We start from the raw sequence: 16,450 nt of genomic DNA on the forward strand, positions 1-16,450 counted from the left end.
AAATTTTGAATCAGAATAATCATGATATTGATATAAAGTAACTTTAATAAACTCGAATCAATCCCAAGCTGAATCTAATCTCGAGTATGGTCAAATTTATTCCAACTGAAACTATTTAGTTTTTCAGCTTTCTTCTTGCACCATCGCTTTGATGTCAAGATGATTGTTATCTATGTATAATGGTTAGAGTAGCGGTTAGCAGTGGCGGAGCCAGGATTTTCAGTCAGGGGTAACATAAGATAAATAACCAAATAACCGTTCATAATACTAGAATATAATTCACGTTAAACTACACTTATAACCCTTCTAAAAACACGACACTATATTATCATTAGATGGTTCATAATACTATATTCTTTATACTTACATTATGAGATAGTTCTTCCTATAAAAACTCTACTTACCCTACTACTATCGTATCCGACCGTTTTAAACCCGAAGAATTTTTTCTCCCTTATAATGTAAGTCTGAAGAACTAAAAATAAGAAACTAAAAACTTGACGTTAATTTGATAGAGGAATACAATATAAAATAACTAAAAAAAATCAAAAAGCTACATTTTGAAAAAAAAAAGTATTCAGAATATAATGTAGAAAATGAGAAAATATATGGATATTTTATTTAAAAAATCCAAAAAGATTCTCTTATACTGCATAGGGGAAGTTAAAGAAAAAGGAAGAAAAGGAAAAAAACAAAACAAAGAAAAAGGAAAAAACAAAACAAAACAGAATGAACAAAAAGTAAACCAAAAAAATGTTATGTGGGTAGTCGAACCAAAGACCTCATTGACTTTGGACTCTAACAAAACGAGCCCACCACTGCGGCTAGTAGAATTCTTCAGTCACATATTGCTAGATTTTGTATATATTAGTTTCTTATTAATTTTTCTTCTGCCAGTTTTTTTTTTTTTTTCAAATTTTTTTAGGGGTAGCATGTGCTACCCCTTGTTACTTAGTAGATCCGCCCATGGCGGTTAGTTGTGCTGATAGTTGTTAGCTGTGTTGATAGCTATTAGTGGTTGGTGTATGTATAGCTGTTAGTTGTCCAAGTAGCGGTATAAGATATTGATGTTCGGTAAAATAAGTTGTTAAAGTAGTTGTCTACAAATAATTAATTAAAACTCAAACAAAACTTTAATAGATAATTTATGTACCACTAAACGCTACCCCAAAAACTACTAATTGTAGTTTTTCACAAACACTACTTAAACGCTACTTACACCACTAACCTACCAAACACTACTATTTTTTGTAATTAGCGTTTTGACCTAGTCAAGACACTAAAAACTACTTAAAAAGCTTGTGCCGATCACGCCCTATGTTGCCTTTAAGTATAACATTTGATTGTTTTGTAAGATAATCATCTTAAAGTGGATTAATTTTGAGAAGATAATTTTGTTTTTTTATATTTCTTTTTAGGGTCTTAATTTTATACTTCCTCTAATATGTTTGAGATGGACCTTAGTTAGTATTATTAAATATCAACTAATTATATTTCATATTAATCATGATTCAAAATATAATAGTTAAAGTTATTCCTAGAACATTGTAAATATAACTATATCGAAATTTTTCATAACGAAAACAAAGATCATAATCCACCCTCAAACTCCCACTCAACATCAACCGATAAAACTTCAAATTTGGTCCCTTGCAACGGCAAGGAGCACAAGAATACGTGGCTTTTGCAAGTATTTTAACTAACTAAACAGATCATAAATCAATCAGCAATGAGTGCTCCAGATCTCCTAACATCAATATATGCTCTCCCAAATGCAATACCCTCTTTCCATGCTCATTTGCAAAGCTAAGATGTTCACAAGGATCAACTACGATGCTCGTTTCTGTCGATCCATGAGCAGTAGTATGGACGCGGCTAAATCCAATAAGCTGTTTTCTTGGAGCACCATCTACATTTCTAGACGTTTTTGAGTAAAGCATTACAACATGGCTTCCATCCATAAACCCGCCGTTCATTACTGAGATTTCGACATTGAACCTCAAAGAATCACAAGAAAACAGCTCATCTGTTGAAACATAACCAATCCTTTGATATAGTATTCTTGAGTTAGATTTGTTCTCCGTGAACACATTAAGCATAATTGGTGCTGATAAAAACTTGTACGTGTAATTCGTATAGCTTAAACCATGTCCAAATTTATAAACAACCTTTCCAGTATAAAACCGATGGGTCCTTCCGGGATATAGATGAGAAGGATCAGCCCGCATATTCATGTTGTTCATAGGTATCTTGGTGAATGATTCTGGATACCAAGTCATAGGCAATCTCCCACCTATTGTCATTCCATGCATGTATTAGAGTCAAAGGGTAACTGATTAAACAAGATATGATGATCCAAAGAAACCACACTAGGCAAGAAAATTATATACATTTTATCTCAAGTCATAACTTTCAGACAACATCAAAAGCTCAGAATCAGTATTGGAAGTTGGAACGCTCCCCCTGATTTAAGAGGTGGCAACTATGATGCTGGGTTGATCGGAGGCTCGGAGCCACCTGGAGTCCAGACCCATGCCTGGACCGATCCACCAAGGGATGGCTTGTGGATCGAGCTCTCAAACTACCAATCCAGTCCACCCTGACCCAACATGGTTAACCTTTAACTTTCAAGCCAAATCCATCTTCAGAGCTTAGGGACAGTCCTGTGTCAGTTTTCCCAACCCAGCCCATCCAGTGGCCCCCTGATCCAGCACGGTGAACCTAAAGCCAAACCCATCTTCAAAGTTTATGGACAGTCCTGTGTCAGTTTTCCCGACCCAGCCCACCCAGTGGTCCCTCTACCTTATTCCCAATAGCTTACCAGTTACCACCATTGTCATAGAAAGCTATGTAAATGCATAACAAGGGTTACCTAGCAATTGGATCTGCTAAGATATCGGCTATTCAGCACCATATCTTCTAACACTCTTTGAGGAAAAGAAAAATAGGGGGAAGAAAGCTAGAGAATAGGTGAACAAGAAAAGAATCAGGAAACAGGAAACACTTCTGATATACATACATATACTCACATACTCGAGGAAAAGTGAAAACACTATGTTTCACATCTAACCTGGATTATGATCTCCAAAGATGACTTCGGCGAGTGCTTTGCCACCAGCTTCACCAGGATACCCAAGCCAAAGAATGCTAGCAATTCGTGAATTTTCTTCAGCAAAAGAGACATCTAAGGGTCCACCACCAGTGAGGACTAATATAACTGGTCTTCTGCTAACAGAAGCAACCAAAGATACAAGTTCCATCTGTTTTCCAGGAAGAAGAAGAGTAACACGGTCTTTATCTTCAGTTTCTTGGGTCAAGTCCAGTCCAACAACTAAGATAACATAATCAGATACTTCAGCAACAAGGAGGGCTTCATCAAACATTGAGTTGGATTCACAAGCCACATTCAGGCATCCACCAACATAAGATGTCTCCTTGATGTATGTTTGCAGGCCCTCAGCATAGGTTTTCGCATTGCATGGAACTCCTGAATCATGTAAAAGAACCATGTCAAAGGAATATCAAGTATAGGGAGCCATGGCCAATGGGCAGCATCATTCAAATGATAAAATCATGAAGAAGCAAATTAATAGCTTAATGCCATTTAATGAACAGGATTCATGAAGAACAAAACAACCTAGAAAGATTGTAATTTTGATAGCATATACAAGTGGACTTACATTTGAAATTGCATCCACAGAATTTTCTGATTATTCTATGAATGTAATAATAATATAAGATATATAAGTTGCTGAGAGCAAAATGAAATGTGACAAAAACATTGATTTCCTTTTTTTTCTGTGGGCAGAAACATGCAATTCTGAGTTAGCAATCAACAACGGATTTTGCAGTTATACAAGTTGGTGATGAACAAAACAAAATTTAACAATATCATTGATTTTCCATTGATTGACAATAACAATTGATTAAAGAATGCTTTGCAGTGTTCCAAACATGAAAAATTCTATGTATAACTGTATGATGAGAAAGATTAGACCTGAATATCCACCCCATAGCTGACTTGTAGAATTGGCACCAGGACCAATGATGGCTAATGAAGATATGTGATGCTTGTTTAAAGGTAAGAAGTTGTCATAATTCTTAAGAAGCACTATGCCCTCCCTTGCTGCTTCAAGTGCTAGTCTCTGGTGCTTTTGAGTACAAACATCTTGACTTCCCAGTCTTCCAAACATACCATTCAAAGGATCTCCATTGAAAAGACCCAATCGGAGCAGAACAGAGAGCAGGTTTTTAAGAGCTCGGTCAATATCTTCTTGCTTGAGCTTTCCTTTTCCAATAGCAGATTCGGCATAGTAAAGCATGTAAGTTCCACAGTTTATATCAACTCCTGCAGATGATGGTCTAAAGTGTTATCAACTCTAACAGCTGAACTTGCAAAAGACACCATGTAAGTGCAACAGAACACTTGTTCTAGAAGGGAGTAAGGCAGATACCTGCTTTAAGAGCGTCAGCAATTGCATCCTCTGCGGTTGTAACATATGAATGATATTCATAGATTGTTGCCACTGCATCACAGTCAGAGGTGATATATCTACAGTCACGCCATATAGAAGCCACATAAGAACTGTATTTAGGCCCTGTTTGGTTTGACAAATAATATTTTCAATCAAGGGAAAACACAATTTTAATTTTCCTTTGATTGGTTGCTCACGTGAGAAATTAGAGATTAAGGGGAAAAAGTGGCAGTCCTTCGGCTTCCTTAAATCTATTTCATACTACATACAAAACAAACAAAGGAGCATAGGAAACCACTTTTCCAGGAAAATGTTTTTCTCCCAACCAAACACCCTCTTAGCATTTGGCAAGGGTAGACTATCCTCGAATAGTCAAAATATAAGCTTAATGGAGTCTTACCCCCTAAATCCCCAATCACTTCGTACTTTCTCCAAAAGATCTCCTCTTGCACATGCAGGTATCCCATTGACACTATTGTAAGAACACATCAAGCAGCTTGCTTTACCTTGTTGGATACAACTCTTAAATGGGGGTTGGTAGGTGTCCTCCATGTCTTGTTCAGTAACCTGTCACATCTTAAAAATTAGTCGCAAACCAAACCAGCTTATAATTATTTTGTAAAAGTAAAACAAAGAGGCAAGATAAGAAAGAAAATTTTACATAAATGACAATTAAGAGGAAAAAACACCAACTTAAAACAGATCATTATAACCCTTTAAACATCAATTCACTACAAATGCTTATGCGCACTCCTTATCAGTCACATTTTAGGATGTCTTCCAGCCTTTGTAATAATCGCAACACCAACTACACGTCTACTGTAAATATAGGCATCATCCCGCAAACTCAGAATTGCATTTTGGCTATGATCTTGATTTAGAGATTCCCAAGGACGTGCTAACCCCTGATTCTCAAAGTAAATTGATAAATCATTATCTGGCGCCATTTGCAGCAAAAATTTATGTTGTTAGACTACATTCAATCTCAGAACTGAATCTTCAGATGAAGAACCTTATAAAACTTCACTCAGTAAGTATATTTTACATTTCTTCCAAAACTAATGAACCCCCTGTTATGCACTGGGTAGGGGAGGGTAATATTGTAAATACAAATAATTAGTCTAGCTTGGAGAAAAAGTAAATGACTTAGTTCTATAAATATAGGGGATTAGTGAGATGAAGAGTATGAAGAAAACATTTGAGAGTTTATTTTATTGGTTAACTTGGGAGTGTGTTAGGCCACTCGAAAACTTGATAATCTATCTTTATCTTTTGTAATTTCCATTTATAGCAATCAATATCATCTTCTTCTATTTTACTGCCCAAATTTCCAGTTCATTCCCCCCGTCCCCTGCAATACAATAAGGCTACTAAGTGTTTATCCAAACAACTCCTCTCCGCCACCCCCCTATTTCTTCAAACTAAGAAGAAATTTCAGGCACATCAACGATGGCGCCAAATGATCCTCGAATTAAGAACCTTATACATTAATTAAGCATTTATTATCATGAGGATGTACTTGGCAGAAGGGCTGTAAATGAGTAAATATGACTATCCTAGCTTCCATATAAATACTCATTTGAGTTAATCAAGCTCAAACTTCCTGTCAAGTTCAGAAACTAACTCAAAGCATGAGCAAAAAAAACTTAAGCTTGAGGTGATAAACAACTAAAATACGCATACTAGTAATTCATTAACATTGCTACATGACCACAACTCCACAAGCATTTCTTATGCATAAAGCTCTCCGAGATTTTATTGACTAATAAAAGTTTCATGGGGCATGACACCACTAGTTGCAATTTACCCTGATAACCAAAAACAATTTCAGCTCAAATCCAAAAATTACTACCTACACACTTTTCCATATCAAGCAGGACTGAAACAGATACAATATAAATGCACTGAAAGTGCAATTTAGATCCTACACACGGGAGACAAAGGAGCATGACGCGCATCCTTGCATGTTTTTACCACTGCCTCTGCATTTTCCTTTAATAATATTTCCATACTCTTTTTGTCAATGTATTCATTTGATCAATGTACTTGTATGTTCTTTTCATTGCACATTCATGTTTTATTACCATAATGAACTTTTTTTAACGGTTCTATTTTAGGCATTACCCTTCTTTCATACTGGCTTTTTTTCTTCTAATTTGAGCATCCAAAATAACTTGTATCTCTATAATAATTGAAGGGGCGCAATGGTGTCCCTCCTACTAAATCACAACTGTACCCCGAATAATAATAGATAATAACACCATACATAACAATCATATACAAAACATTCCAAAACAAATTCTCAATAAACTTATAACCTTCCTCAATCAATGCATATCAACAAATTTAAAGTTCAAGCACAATTCAGGCGTATTTTATGTCATTTTATGACTGAATAACAACACTAAGTCAAAAATGTCACCGCATGTAAAGCGTGCATATAAGCTAGTTTGTATGAAAATAAGCATGTTGCATATATCAAACCAATCAAGCAACTGAAACTGGTAAAAAGAAAACACAACATATTTAATTTACCACAGCATCAAAGGAATATCTGCTGAAATTCCCCCACTTCTCCAAATCATATGCAGTAAAATGCTTACAACAAGCAGAAAGCATCAACAACCCATCATCGTCTTCATCTTCTTCCAAAACTTTCTTCTTTCCATAATTATAATTATACCCATCTCCATTTCCAAAAAACTGACCTTGAAAACCCTTGACAAATTCAACCCCAAAAGATGAAACAACAAGTGGGTCCTCCCCAGGAGTCTCTTGGCCTCTCCCCCATCTTGGGTCCCTAAAAATATTAATATTGGGTGCCCAAAAAGTCAACCCAGCTTGCCCAGAATTGTACATTGACCTTCCTTCAACACTAATTGCAGAAGAAATTTCAAACCACAAACTTTTGTTAAAAGAAGCAGCTGAATTAAGCACCTGTGGGAACATAGTGGCTGATTTGATGAGTCCATTGAAGTTGATTCCAGGACCATTTGTTGCAATTCCATGGAGTGATTCAGACCACCATTGATATGGTGGGATTCCTAATCTGGGTATTCCTGAGAAATTGTTGCACAGAAAACTGATTTTCTCAGGGAGTGTGAGGAGAGAGAGTAGGTTTTGTGATCTGGTTGAGTGTGGAAGAGATGTGTTGCAAAAAGGGTAGGAATTTTGAGGTGGGTTACATGAGAATTTGAGTTTAAGGTTTGGTAATGGAGTAGTTTTTGATGCTTTTACTGTGAGTTGTTGTTGGAGTAGAGAGCAAAGGAGTATGAGAGTGAGGAGGGAAGATTGTGTGTTGTATCTTCTCATCCTGATTACTGATTATGTTATGGCCTATGGGGGATCAACGTTCTGACTTCTAAAGGAAATTATAAGAGCATACATACCTATCAAAATTATAACGCAGTTTATTGCACGCGCGTATTATTATAGTTGGTGTTGTGGAGTCTATTCGCTTTCGTTAATGGTCTATCTGTATGACTGTAGTAAAAGTATAATTGGTGTTATATAATCAATATTGGTCAATTTTCCTTTTGTTATAAGGATCAACGTACTTCCTTAAAAATGTTTTTTTAGTGATTGTAAGATTGAAATTTGAAACCTTTCATTACAAGAAAATTCCAATGTTCGATACTATACAATATACATCCTTTTGTAAAAAGAAAGCCTATACTTTTCTATTTCTAGTGTGATTATCATACTTTGAAATGCACTACATACGTTAGTACGTTACTACTATTAGAATATTGAATTTTAGTCTAATATATTAAGAAGGATAATTGAAGTAAAATGGAAGGAATAACGATAGTTTCACCAAAAGCAAAGGATAAAAGGAGTGAAAAATGAATTTTAGCAAGATTCATCATTGTGTAGCTTGTGTAATGTATTGCTGGGTCATATCCATATTGTTAAATGACCAAAACAGTTAAATATCAACAGGTGGGCGAAATGCTATTTGACATTACTAATATACTATTAGAATATCATTTTAACCCTTACTATCTTATAATAGATAGTTAGGGAAATGATCTATAATGACAATAAAGACTTGTTATATTTTGTTAGCCATCTAATAGCTACATGTAGTGGGACTCTTCAAAAATACAGCCAATATTCTAGAAGAAACTGAGAGGATACCCTCTTTTAGCATAAACATATCAACCTACCATTAAAACAAACTTGGTTCTTTGTTCAAGGTTATACTTTGCTGCATACTGAATACCCGGTGGCCAGCGCAGTTAAGACCGAGCCCCTAACTGCAGCCAGTTACTCTCAATGAAAAGTAGCATAACTTCATTATCTTCTTAATGTCGAACATTAGGCACTTAGACTTAAAGATTTGATTCAGAAGCACTCTTCAATATGTCACCAGAAACTATGTGTACTTCTAGCAACTAAAGCAGTGATACATGACATAACAAACATTGAAGTCAGTCGCACTTCATGTAGTGGTTTAAGGTGCAAGTGTGCAATCAAAAATTATCGAAGTGGAATTGATGAAGATTGAGACGATGCAAATTTAGAAACTCGTATTGATCAAGAGACTAGAAAGGTGTACAAACATCATCTTGATTGTCAGATTGTACGCCTGTAGCCAGAATAAATGGCTCTTATGTACAGAGAATGAAGCTACGAAAATGCTTGGTTAACCTAGGGATCATCCTGAGGCAGGGTAATGGCGTACTGATCAACTTCGCCTTTACAGAATGATGTTTTACAGCAGTACAAAGTCAGATGATCTAGTTCTATGATCTAATGTTAGCGAGCTCAAGAATTACAGCAGTACAAAGTCAGATTATTGGAAAGTTCCTCGGAGTCAGAAAATGCCTCGTAATACTGGCCTATAGATGTCTTTTGCATGAGAATCTAGGGCATCTTTTGCAGATCTGATGATATCCTTTATCTGTACAAAGCTTCAGCAGTTCTGGATGTTACAGCAGTACAAGAACAAGTCAATCTCCATTGCTAAGGTTTGCATGTTCGATAAAGTATCTTACAGCTCTACTTCATCTTCATCATCATGATTGTTGAAGAATTCCTCAGAGTCAGAAAATGCCTCCATAATATTGGCCTGTGATTGCCGGAAGTTATCGATGGCATCTTTTGCATCAGAAACTAGGGCATCTTTTGCAGCTCCAATGATATCCTTCATGTAAACAGAGTTTTCTTTTCCAGCCTTTTGGTTCTGAGCTGACTTCATATAGCGTGAGAAAGCCAACTTTCTCTTATGCTCCCTTATATGTAGCTGATCAATATACTTCTCATGCAAAACCATATTCTTCACCTTCTTCAGTACGGGAGGACTTGTAAGGGGGCTTTGACTTCTATAGCTGAACCTAGAAAGACACTTCTTGCCTGAAGAAGATCTGCCACGAGACTTTGAGGACGATTCTGGGCTCTTCATTAGGTGTTGCGGAGTCAATTGTGAAGCATTCAGCTGAAAGGCTTCAGATGAAAGATTTACTGCAGGCTCAAGAACAGAGAACAAATCTGCTTCATTATCTTGATTCACATGAGAGTACTTCTGCAATAAATGTCTCACAGTTTTACGTGCCACTTGACTCTTGAACTTCTTGCAAGTTCTTTTGCTTTTTTTTTCGGCTACTCTAAACAACTCATTGCCAGAAACTAGGAGATCAGATGGTGAGTTCTGTTTTTTAGCCCTTACAGAAAGCTTAGTACAAACTGGAGTCTGATTGTCTGAATGCACTTTATCAAAACATTCTTGAGAAGATTTTCCAGGAACCTGAAACAATATATATAAACACAGCACTTAGCTATGAGCATATTGCTTCAACTATTTCCTCACCTTTTTCTGGTTCAAGCAATAAAGAAATTGTAACAACGCCAAAGGAGATATTCTGCCCTCAAACACGGATTACAAAACCAAAAGGAGCACATGGGACAAAGTCAGTCATGCGTTTGAACTACAAAGTCATACAAAATAAAAGTGAATGATGCTTGAAAGGAAACCTTGATGTACATCACCAAATTGCAAAAGGGATAGGTTTCCATTTTGATAATGCACTCATCGTTTCAGTTTTCTCCTCTGCAACTACCAGTTTATCTTGACTTCACCAGACTGAAACCAACAAATACAAACTCATATGCCGCAATGATGTGCCTCAGAGAAAAGTAGGATATTATCTAAATTATCGTCAAGGCAAAAGAGCTAAAAAGATCTTTAAGCGTTCAGGAGGAGTCTCAGATCTCCAATGACTTGAGGGGAAAAGTAGAATAATCAACCCCTTCAAGCAAGTTGCCAACTTCAAGGCAGAAAAAGTACTTCCATTATCATCTTACTGAACCACTGAATTATCCCTACAGGATCAGAACATTCATCTTATAGAAAATCCAACAAACTACAGATTGCTTTCCTCTTCACAGCGTATGCTGGAGTTCTGTTCAGTGAGCTCTCTCTAATATATAGCATTTACAAAGGATCACAACCTGGACGCTGAGGTCCAAAGCGCCAATTACAGGGCTTAACAAGTCCAAATTTCATCAAACAAACTTTCACAAAATATGATGGCTTCAATTAATCCAACAACCAACAAATTACAATGATCACATCATAAATAATCTAAAAATTTCAGCAAGGTCATAGCTCAATCCAAGCTGGCACTTGGCAGAAGACACAAAAATCTGAGAGCTAACTACTTTTAGGATTATTTACAGGAAATGCATATATAAAAGGATGAACCTCAAACTATATAAATGAAACTCAATAATGTAATTAAGAGACCAAAATGATGTTCCAAGAGAATATAACAAGTGATAATGGGTTCGCCTAAAATCTTCCAACTCCCTTAAAAGTGAAAAGACCCCTCAAGCTTCAAAATATTTCTCTCACAAAATTCAGCCACAGGTTCCCTATAAATTTATATGATTACCTAATCAAAGGAGAAAGGCCAATGAGCCCAAAGCACGGACAGATCTAAACTAAGAAGATCTTAAGGGATAAATGCAGAGTAATAATAATTGCAACCTGCTAAACAAGGGTGAAATTCGATAGTAATCAAAACATTTCTTCCCGAAATCTGAAGCAAACCTAGGATGTGCAAGGTTGACGAAATGTTGCTTATGCTCTTTCAACACAGTACCATGTGCCACTGCACGAGCAGGTACGTGGAAATATATCTGAGGGGCTCTATGCTCTCTCACTTGAAATTAACAGAGAAACATGTACCTTGAGTTTGAACCCCTTTAGGCTCCTCAAACAGGATTAAAACCCTTTAGGCTCATACAGGATTAAAGTAACCAAAGAAAGGCGATCCACTCCTAGGACAACTTGATCCTCCTAGGAAACAGACTTTCTAAAAAATCCACACCATTTATAAACTTTGGAACCTAAGCCTTTCAAGTTTTGCACATAATTTTTCCATCTACTTCCTATTATAAAAATCTGAGACTCGGGGGTGGAGGGAAGGGGGTTGTCTAGCTTAACCAAGCGACACATTCAAGATTTGAGATGCAATAGCAAAAGCAACATGAGCATTGTCGCAATCTTTACATGGTGTCAAAGGAACTTATGATCACCGATCAAATCCTAGCATGCCTCATTTTTTAATCACCGTAAACTCAAACTTCAAAGTGGGTCAGGCAACTCAGGCTCAACATACAACCCCAACCAAGTTCATCTTAGGTCTAAATCTTGTTTTATTGCCTCTGTTAAGATAATCTTCTCAAATCTTCTCACGAGAGATTTTGGATTTCTCCTTCTGAAATACTTAAACATCCAAGTCTTATTCAACAAAATTAAATGCCAACATAGGTTAACCCTAACTAATCTCTCATCAATTTGTATTGCTTTTATCTTCATAGTATTGTCTCCCTTCCCACAAAACGTTCTCATTACGCACCACGCCGGCACCATTACCTTTCTATACCCGGTACGTAACTAGCTAAGCATAAAAAAAAATTTGCTGACACAATAGCTACTCCATAAAACTTTCCTTGAGTTTAAGTGGTCTTTTCTTATTGCAGATTCCCCCCCCCCCAAGGCCCCCCTCCCTTGAGGTGTTCATAAGTTTTACAACACAGGTCTGATGCCAATATTTCCCCAAATCTCATCACTATCTTGGATTATCCCTTGTCAACAAGCACAGAATGATTCTAGCAATATGCTTCTTAGAACATAAAGATAACAAAGGTTTCTCACCAACTAACCTTGCTAAGATAAAAAGCTACCTGAAACAGAGAAGAGAAAACCCCACAAAAGGTTGAATCATTGAATTTTACTTACTATCTCATTAAAAGGATAAACTTTGTTGACAGCCAATCAAAAGATCAGAGAAATGCATCGAGTCTGATGTACTTTTCAAGAGAAGTTCTTGTAGGCCTATAAATACAGAATTCCTCTCAATGAGTATCCTTGAAGATGGCAAACTGCTGCTGTTTAACTCCACTATTATTGCCCAGAGCTTGTCGTCTTGTACTTAAAGTCTGAAACTGTGTGCTTAGTCATTAATGATTACCTGGACTAACAAAGACCGCGAAACAAGTTTCATGCAAAGTTCAAGATGCAAAATCTCATAAGACACATGCCTTTAGTTCTTTAACAAGAGCTGCGAAAAAGAGGTCTGGAACAGACTTACTACTCTGAAGCAAAGATTTGTCCTGTGGCTTGTGTACAAGGAAAGCTTAGAATTACAGAGAAACTTGCTACAATTAGCATCAGCAGAATCAATAGATGCTTAATCTGTGATTATCATATAGAGACTCATGCCACCTATTTTTTGAGTGCAGCTACATTAAGAAAATACTCAAAGGAAGCCTGGAGTAATTTAGGTTTTCTTGCTGTAATAAGAATCTCAATTAGTACTTGGATTGGACCCACAGAAAAAGAAAAAAAAAGGTCTAGAGCTCGCAGGAAAATGTACATAGCCATACTTGCAGCGGTGGTTTATAATATCTGGAAAGCTAGGAGTAGCCAGCAAAATTTTGGTTGTAGCTACAGTCATAAAAGATATCATACACTCTGTAAAAATTAGAGCAATGCCAATTATAGCATTTAGGATATTAGTTTGACCTATAGTACCTTTAGGCCTTGCTAGGCCAGCTATCGTTTTAATCCATCAACTAATGGAGGGTCCTTCCTAGAAGGTTTTTCCTTGGTTAATGGATTTAGGTTGTAAATGATGTTGATAAAGCAATGAAATATACTCTTACTCACCAAAAAGAAAAAACAGAAACCCTAAAGCTTTAGGCGAGAAATAAGGATCAACAAAATCTATTGATTTGCTTTATTCCCTCATCATATTATATTCTTTTCGATTGTTCTGCTCCAGGACTCTGAGGTTTAGAAGCTGCAAGCAATTGGGTTTTGCAATAACAACTTGACAATCAGAATCAAGAATTCTATACATCGTCACAGCAAATATAAGGAAATACTCCTACATGCCCATATAGAATCTACAATTACTCCATACACAGCAGATCTAATTTGCTATTTGTTACCTCAGTCAAATCATTATATAGCATAAATCAGAGTGGTATACAAGATAAAAACAGATAGCAAGGATGCAGAAACTTCAACATCAGTGAAATCAGAGGATTTACCAGTTTAGCAACATTCTTCCAAAAATGCGGACTTGGTTTTGCAGTAAAATAAGCCTTATTCAATGCCACTTCCTGCTCCTTCGTCCAACCCTTTTCCGTCCCGTGAAGCCCCACTTGCTTTCTTTTCCTCTTAACTCCTGCCAGTTTAGTGTCTCTGGTGGCGGCATCCTGTTTTGTCCTCTCTCCTCTTCCTGATATATGGCGCAGAGGTGTAGCATCACCGCTTTCTTTATCCAACATATCCATATCTAATTTGAGACCACGAATTTCCTTTCCCTTCAGATCAGTGCCTTCTTGTTTCTCTCTTTTTGCCTTTATGGATTTTGCCTTTCCTGCATCATGTTTAGAAGATATACGGGTGCTCCGCCTCTCTATTGTTTGACATTGAAAATCATGTCCTGCTCCCATTTGTTTAGAAGCACTACGTGTGATCCTCCTATCCAAATTTCCAACTGTTTCTTTGCATGAATCATCTCTTTTACCAACCTTTACATGATAATCTGTAAGATTGTTTTGCCTCCCCTGTCGACCTCCTCTAGTAGTTGCAACACAACGCGAAAACGAACCAGATGTAACTCTCCTTGAACCCTTGGTAATATCTTTGCAATCATCACTTCTGTTTTCCTTCCCCTTATTGCACTTTTTCCCTCTCACTTCACCATCTAGTGTAACAGCAGAAGATTCCACCATACTACGATTTGTCCCCGTTTTCGACACACGAGTAGGACTTTTGAACAAATTTCTGCCTTTCAATTCATCCTCTGCCAACTTTCCAGCCTCTAATTTTCTTTGCATTAATCTAGAACAACTACGAGTAATCCTCCTCCCCGAATTCAAAGAAATATCTTCACCCAAATCACTTGTCACAAAACCATCATCCTTCCCTACAACACCCGTAAATTTCTTCTCCCCAACTCCAATTGGAGTTGCAGGATAATCCACAATATCTACCGAGTTTATATTCTTATTTTTTGACCCTATGTTACTCTTAGCATTACAACTAATAGACCCATTAAATTTTTCATTGAAAAAATTGACTGAAGAATTTACCTCATTACGAAACCTCGGAGATCGTCGGGGAGCTTCAATCTGCTCAACCATTTCGCTCAATCTCGTTGTTCTCCTCGACCTATTTGCTGATTTCTCAAGATTCATGTACCCTTTATCAGATTTCTTCTTATCTTTGGAAGATTTGCCACAATTTGATGACCCATTTTTAGGTTTTCTGGGAGAGTTGAGAGAAGAGAGAGAAACAGTGGTCTTGCTGCATCTGGGTTTTGGGGTTGTTGGAAAGTCTTTCAAGTGAAGAAGTCGTGGGGATCTTCTGAGAGAGGTGGGTTTGAGTTTGTCTGGTTTCAGGGTTAAGCTTCTTTGGGGCATTTTGTCGAACACCTGGTGTGTGTTGTTGTTTGCTTGATTCTATAATCTGATATCAGTAGCTTCGAGTTTCAGAGGGAAAAAGAAGGGATAGCAGAGATTTGAAAACCAAGGCCTTGAGCCCTTGAGTCTTGACGACGTGCACTTGTTTTTAGTTTTGCTGTTGGTCGTTGGGTTGATTGGTTGCTGATGCTCCAAGGTCCTGTTCTTTTGGTCTTTGGACTTATTTTTAGTTTTGTTTTGTTCAGTTCATTTCATTTTAGTTAATTTTCTTTTACAATTTTCATTTAGTTCAGTTCAGTTTAGTTTCTCTCAATCTAAAAGAATGGGGCTTATGGGTCTGTTCTTCCAATCTTATTTTCAGTTCAATTCAATTTAGTTAAGTTCAGCTTTAAATAATACTTTTACACTCACATATCATTATTCATTTCAGTTAAGTTAGTTCAGTTCTATTCAACTTAGTTCAGGTCTGTTCAACTGTTTTATACAGAAGAAAAATTGTTCTACATAATTTTTGTCACGCATATCCTTTGTCTTGAACAATTTTTGGTGATATATTCAATAAAAAAAATGTATATATTTATTATAAAAGGTAATATATTTATTAAAAAAAATAGTTCATAAAATCCAACATATGATTTGATTAAAAAAAGCTCATTACTATTATCATCTTTGGACACCATATAACATTGTCATCGTTTTGTCATAAACAATAAATTGTTAATAGGGATTATAATGTCCCATGTCGGGAGTTTTCCCGATAAATTAACATGTTGTGGAATTTGGATCAAGGTATTAGGGTGGGTTGCTACAAGCCATGGATCAATAACTCTATCTTCTAATAATGTCACTCGTGCTTCTAGCTACGTTATTGGCTATGTTGACTCGAATTCCAATAGCTCAAATGGGATTAGTCGGGCTTAGAAGCAAGTGAAAATTTCATATGGTGTCGTGAGCTTAAGACCGCACCGAAGAAGAAGGCTGAGTTAAGGAGGAACAAGGTAGCCGTACGGTAATAATAGTTCTGGAGGCAA

General features: G+C 36.7%; 2 protein-coding genes across 2 annotated transcripts; both read right to left on the reverse strand.

Moving 5' to 3' along the window:
* Positions 1 to 1,456: 1,456 nt before the first annotated feature.
* Positions 1,457 to 7,837, reverse strand: LOC104897809 (probable beta-D-xylosidase 6). Its single transcript, XM_010684754.4, has 6 exons — positions 7,011 to 7,837; positions 4,876 to 5,042; positions 4,455 to 4,552; positions 3,998 to 4,348; positions 3,071 to 3,487; positions 1,457 to 2,293 (listed from the first exon to the last, which is right to left on the reverse strand). Exons 1-6 carry the CDS (start codon positions 7,785 to 7,787, stop codon positions 1,713 to 1,715), a joined length of 2,391 nt encoding a protein of 796 aa, XP_010683056.2. The 5' UTR covers positions 7,788 to 7,837; the 3' UTR covers positions 1,457 to 1,712.
* A 1,144-nt stretch (positions 7,838 to 8,981) lies between these two features.
* LOC104897810 (hypothetical protein) lies at positions 8,982 to 15,553 on the reverse strand. The gene is made up of 2 exons (XM_010684755.3): positions 14,040 to 15,553; positions 8,982 to 10,224 (listed from the first exon to the last, which is right to left on the reverse strand). The coding sequence occupies exons 1-2, from the start codon at positions 15,417 to 15,419 to the stop codon at positions 9,472 to 9,474; spliced, it is 2,133 nt and encodes a 710-aa protein (XP_010683057.2). The 5' UTR covers positions 15,420 to 15,553; the 3' UTR covers positions 8,982 to 9,471.
* Positions 15,554 to 16,450: the final 897 nt, after the last annotated feature.

This window comes from Beta vulgaris, chromosome 6 (genome assembly GCF_026745355.1).
Source record: "Beta vulgaris subsp. vulgaris cultivar EL10 chromosome 6, EL10.2, whole genome shotgun sequence".
Lineage (NCBI taxonomy): Eukaryota > Viridiplantae > Streptophyta > Magnoliopsida > Caryophyllales > Amaranthaceae > Beta > Beta vulgaris.

Bases quoted from the DNA above. Each gene is read 5' to 3' on its own strand.
- LOC104897810 (XM_010684755.3), bottom strand. From the start codon at position 15,419: ATGCCCCAAAGAAGCTTAACCCTGAAACCAGACAAACTCAAACCCACC. The intron at 10,225-14,039 runs GTAAATCCTCTG...ATATTGTTTCAG, and splicing joins GGAAGAATGTTGCTAAACTG to GTTCCTGGAAAATCTTCTCA.
- LOC104897809 (XM_010684754.4), bottom strand. From the start codon at position 7,787: ATGAGAAGATACAACACACAATCTTCCCTCCTCACTCTCATACTCCTT. The intron at 4,553-4,875 runs GTAAGACTCCAT...GCGTGACTGTAG, and splicing joins AGTGATTGGGGATTTAGGGG to ATATATCACCTCTGACTGTG. The intron at 2,294-3,070 runs GTTAGATGTGAA...GAATGACAATAG, and splicing joins CTTTGGAGATCATAATCCAG to GTGGGAGATTGCCTATGACT.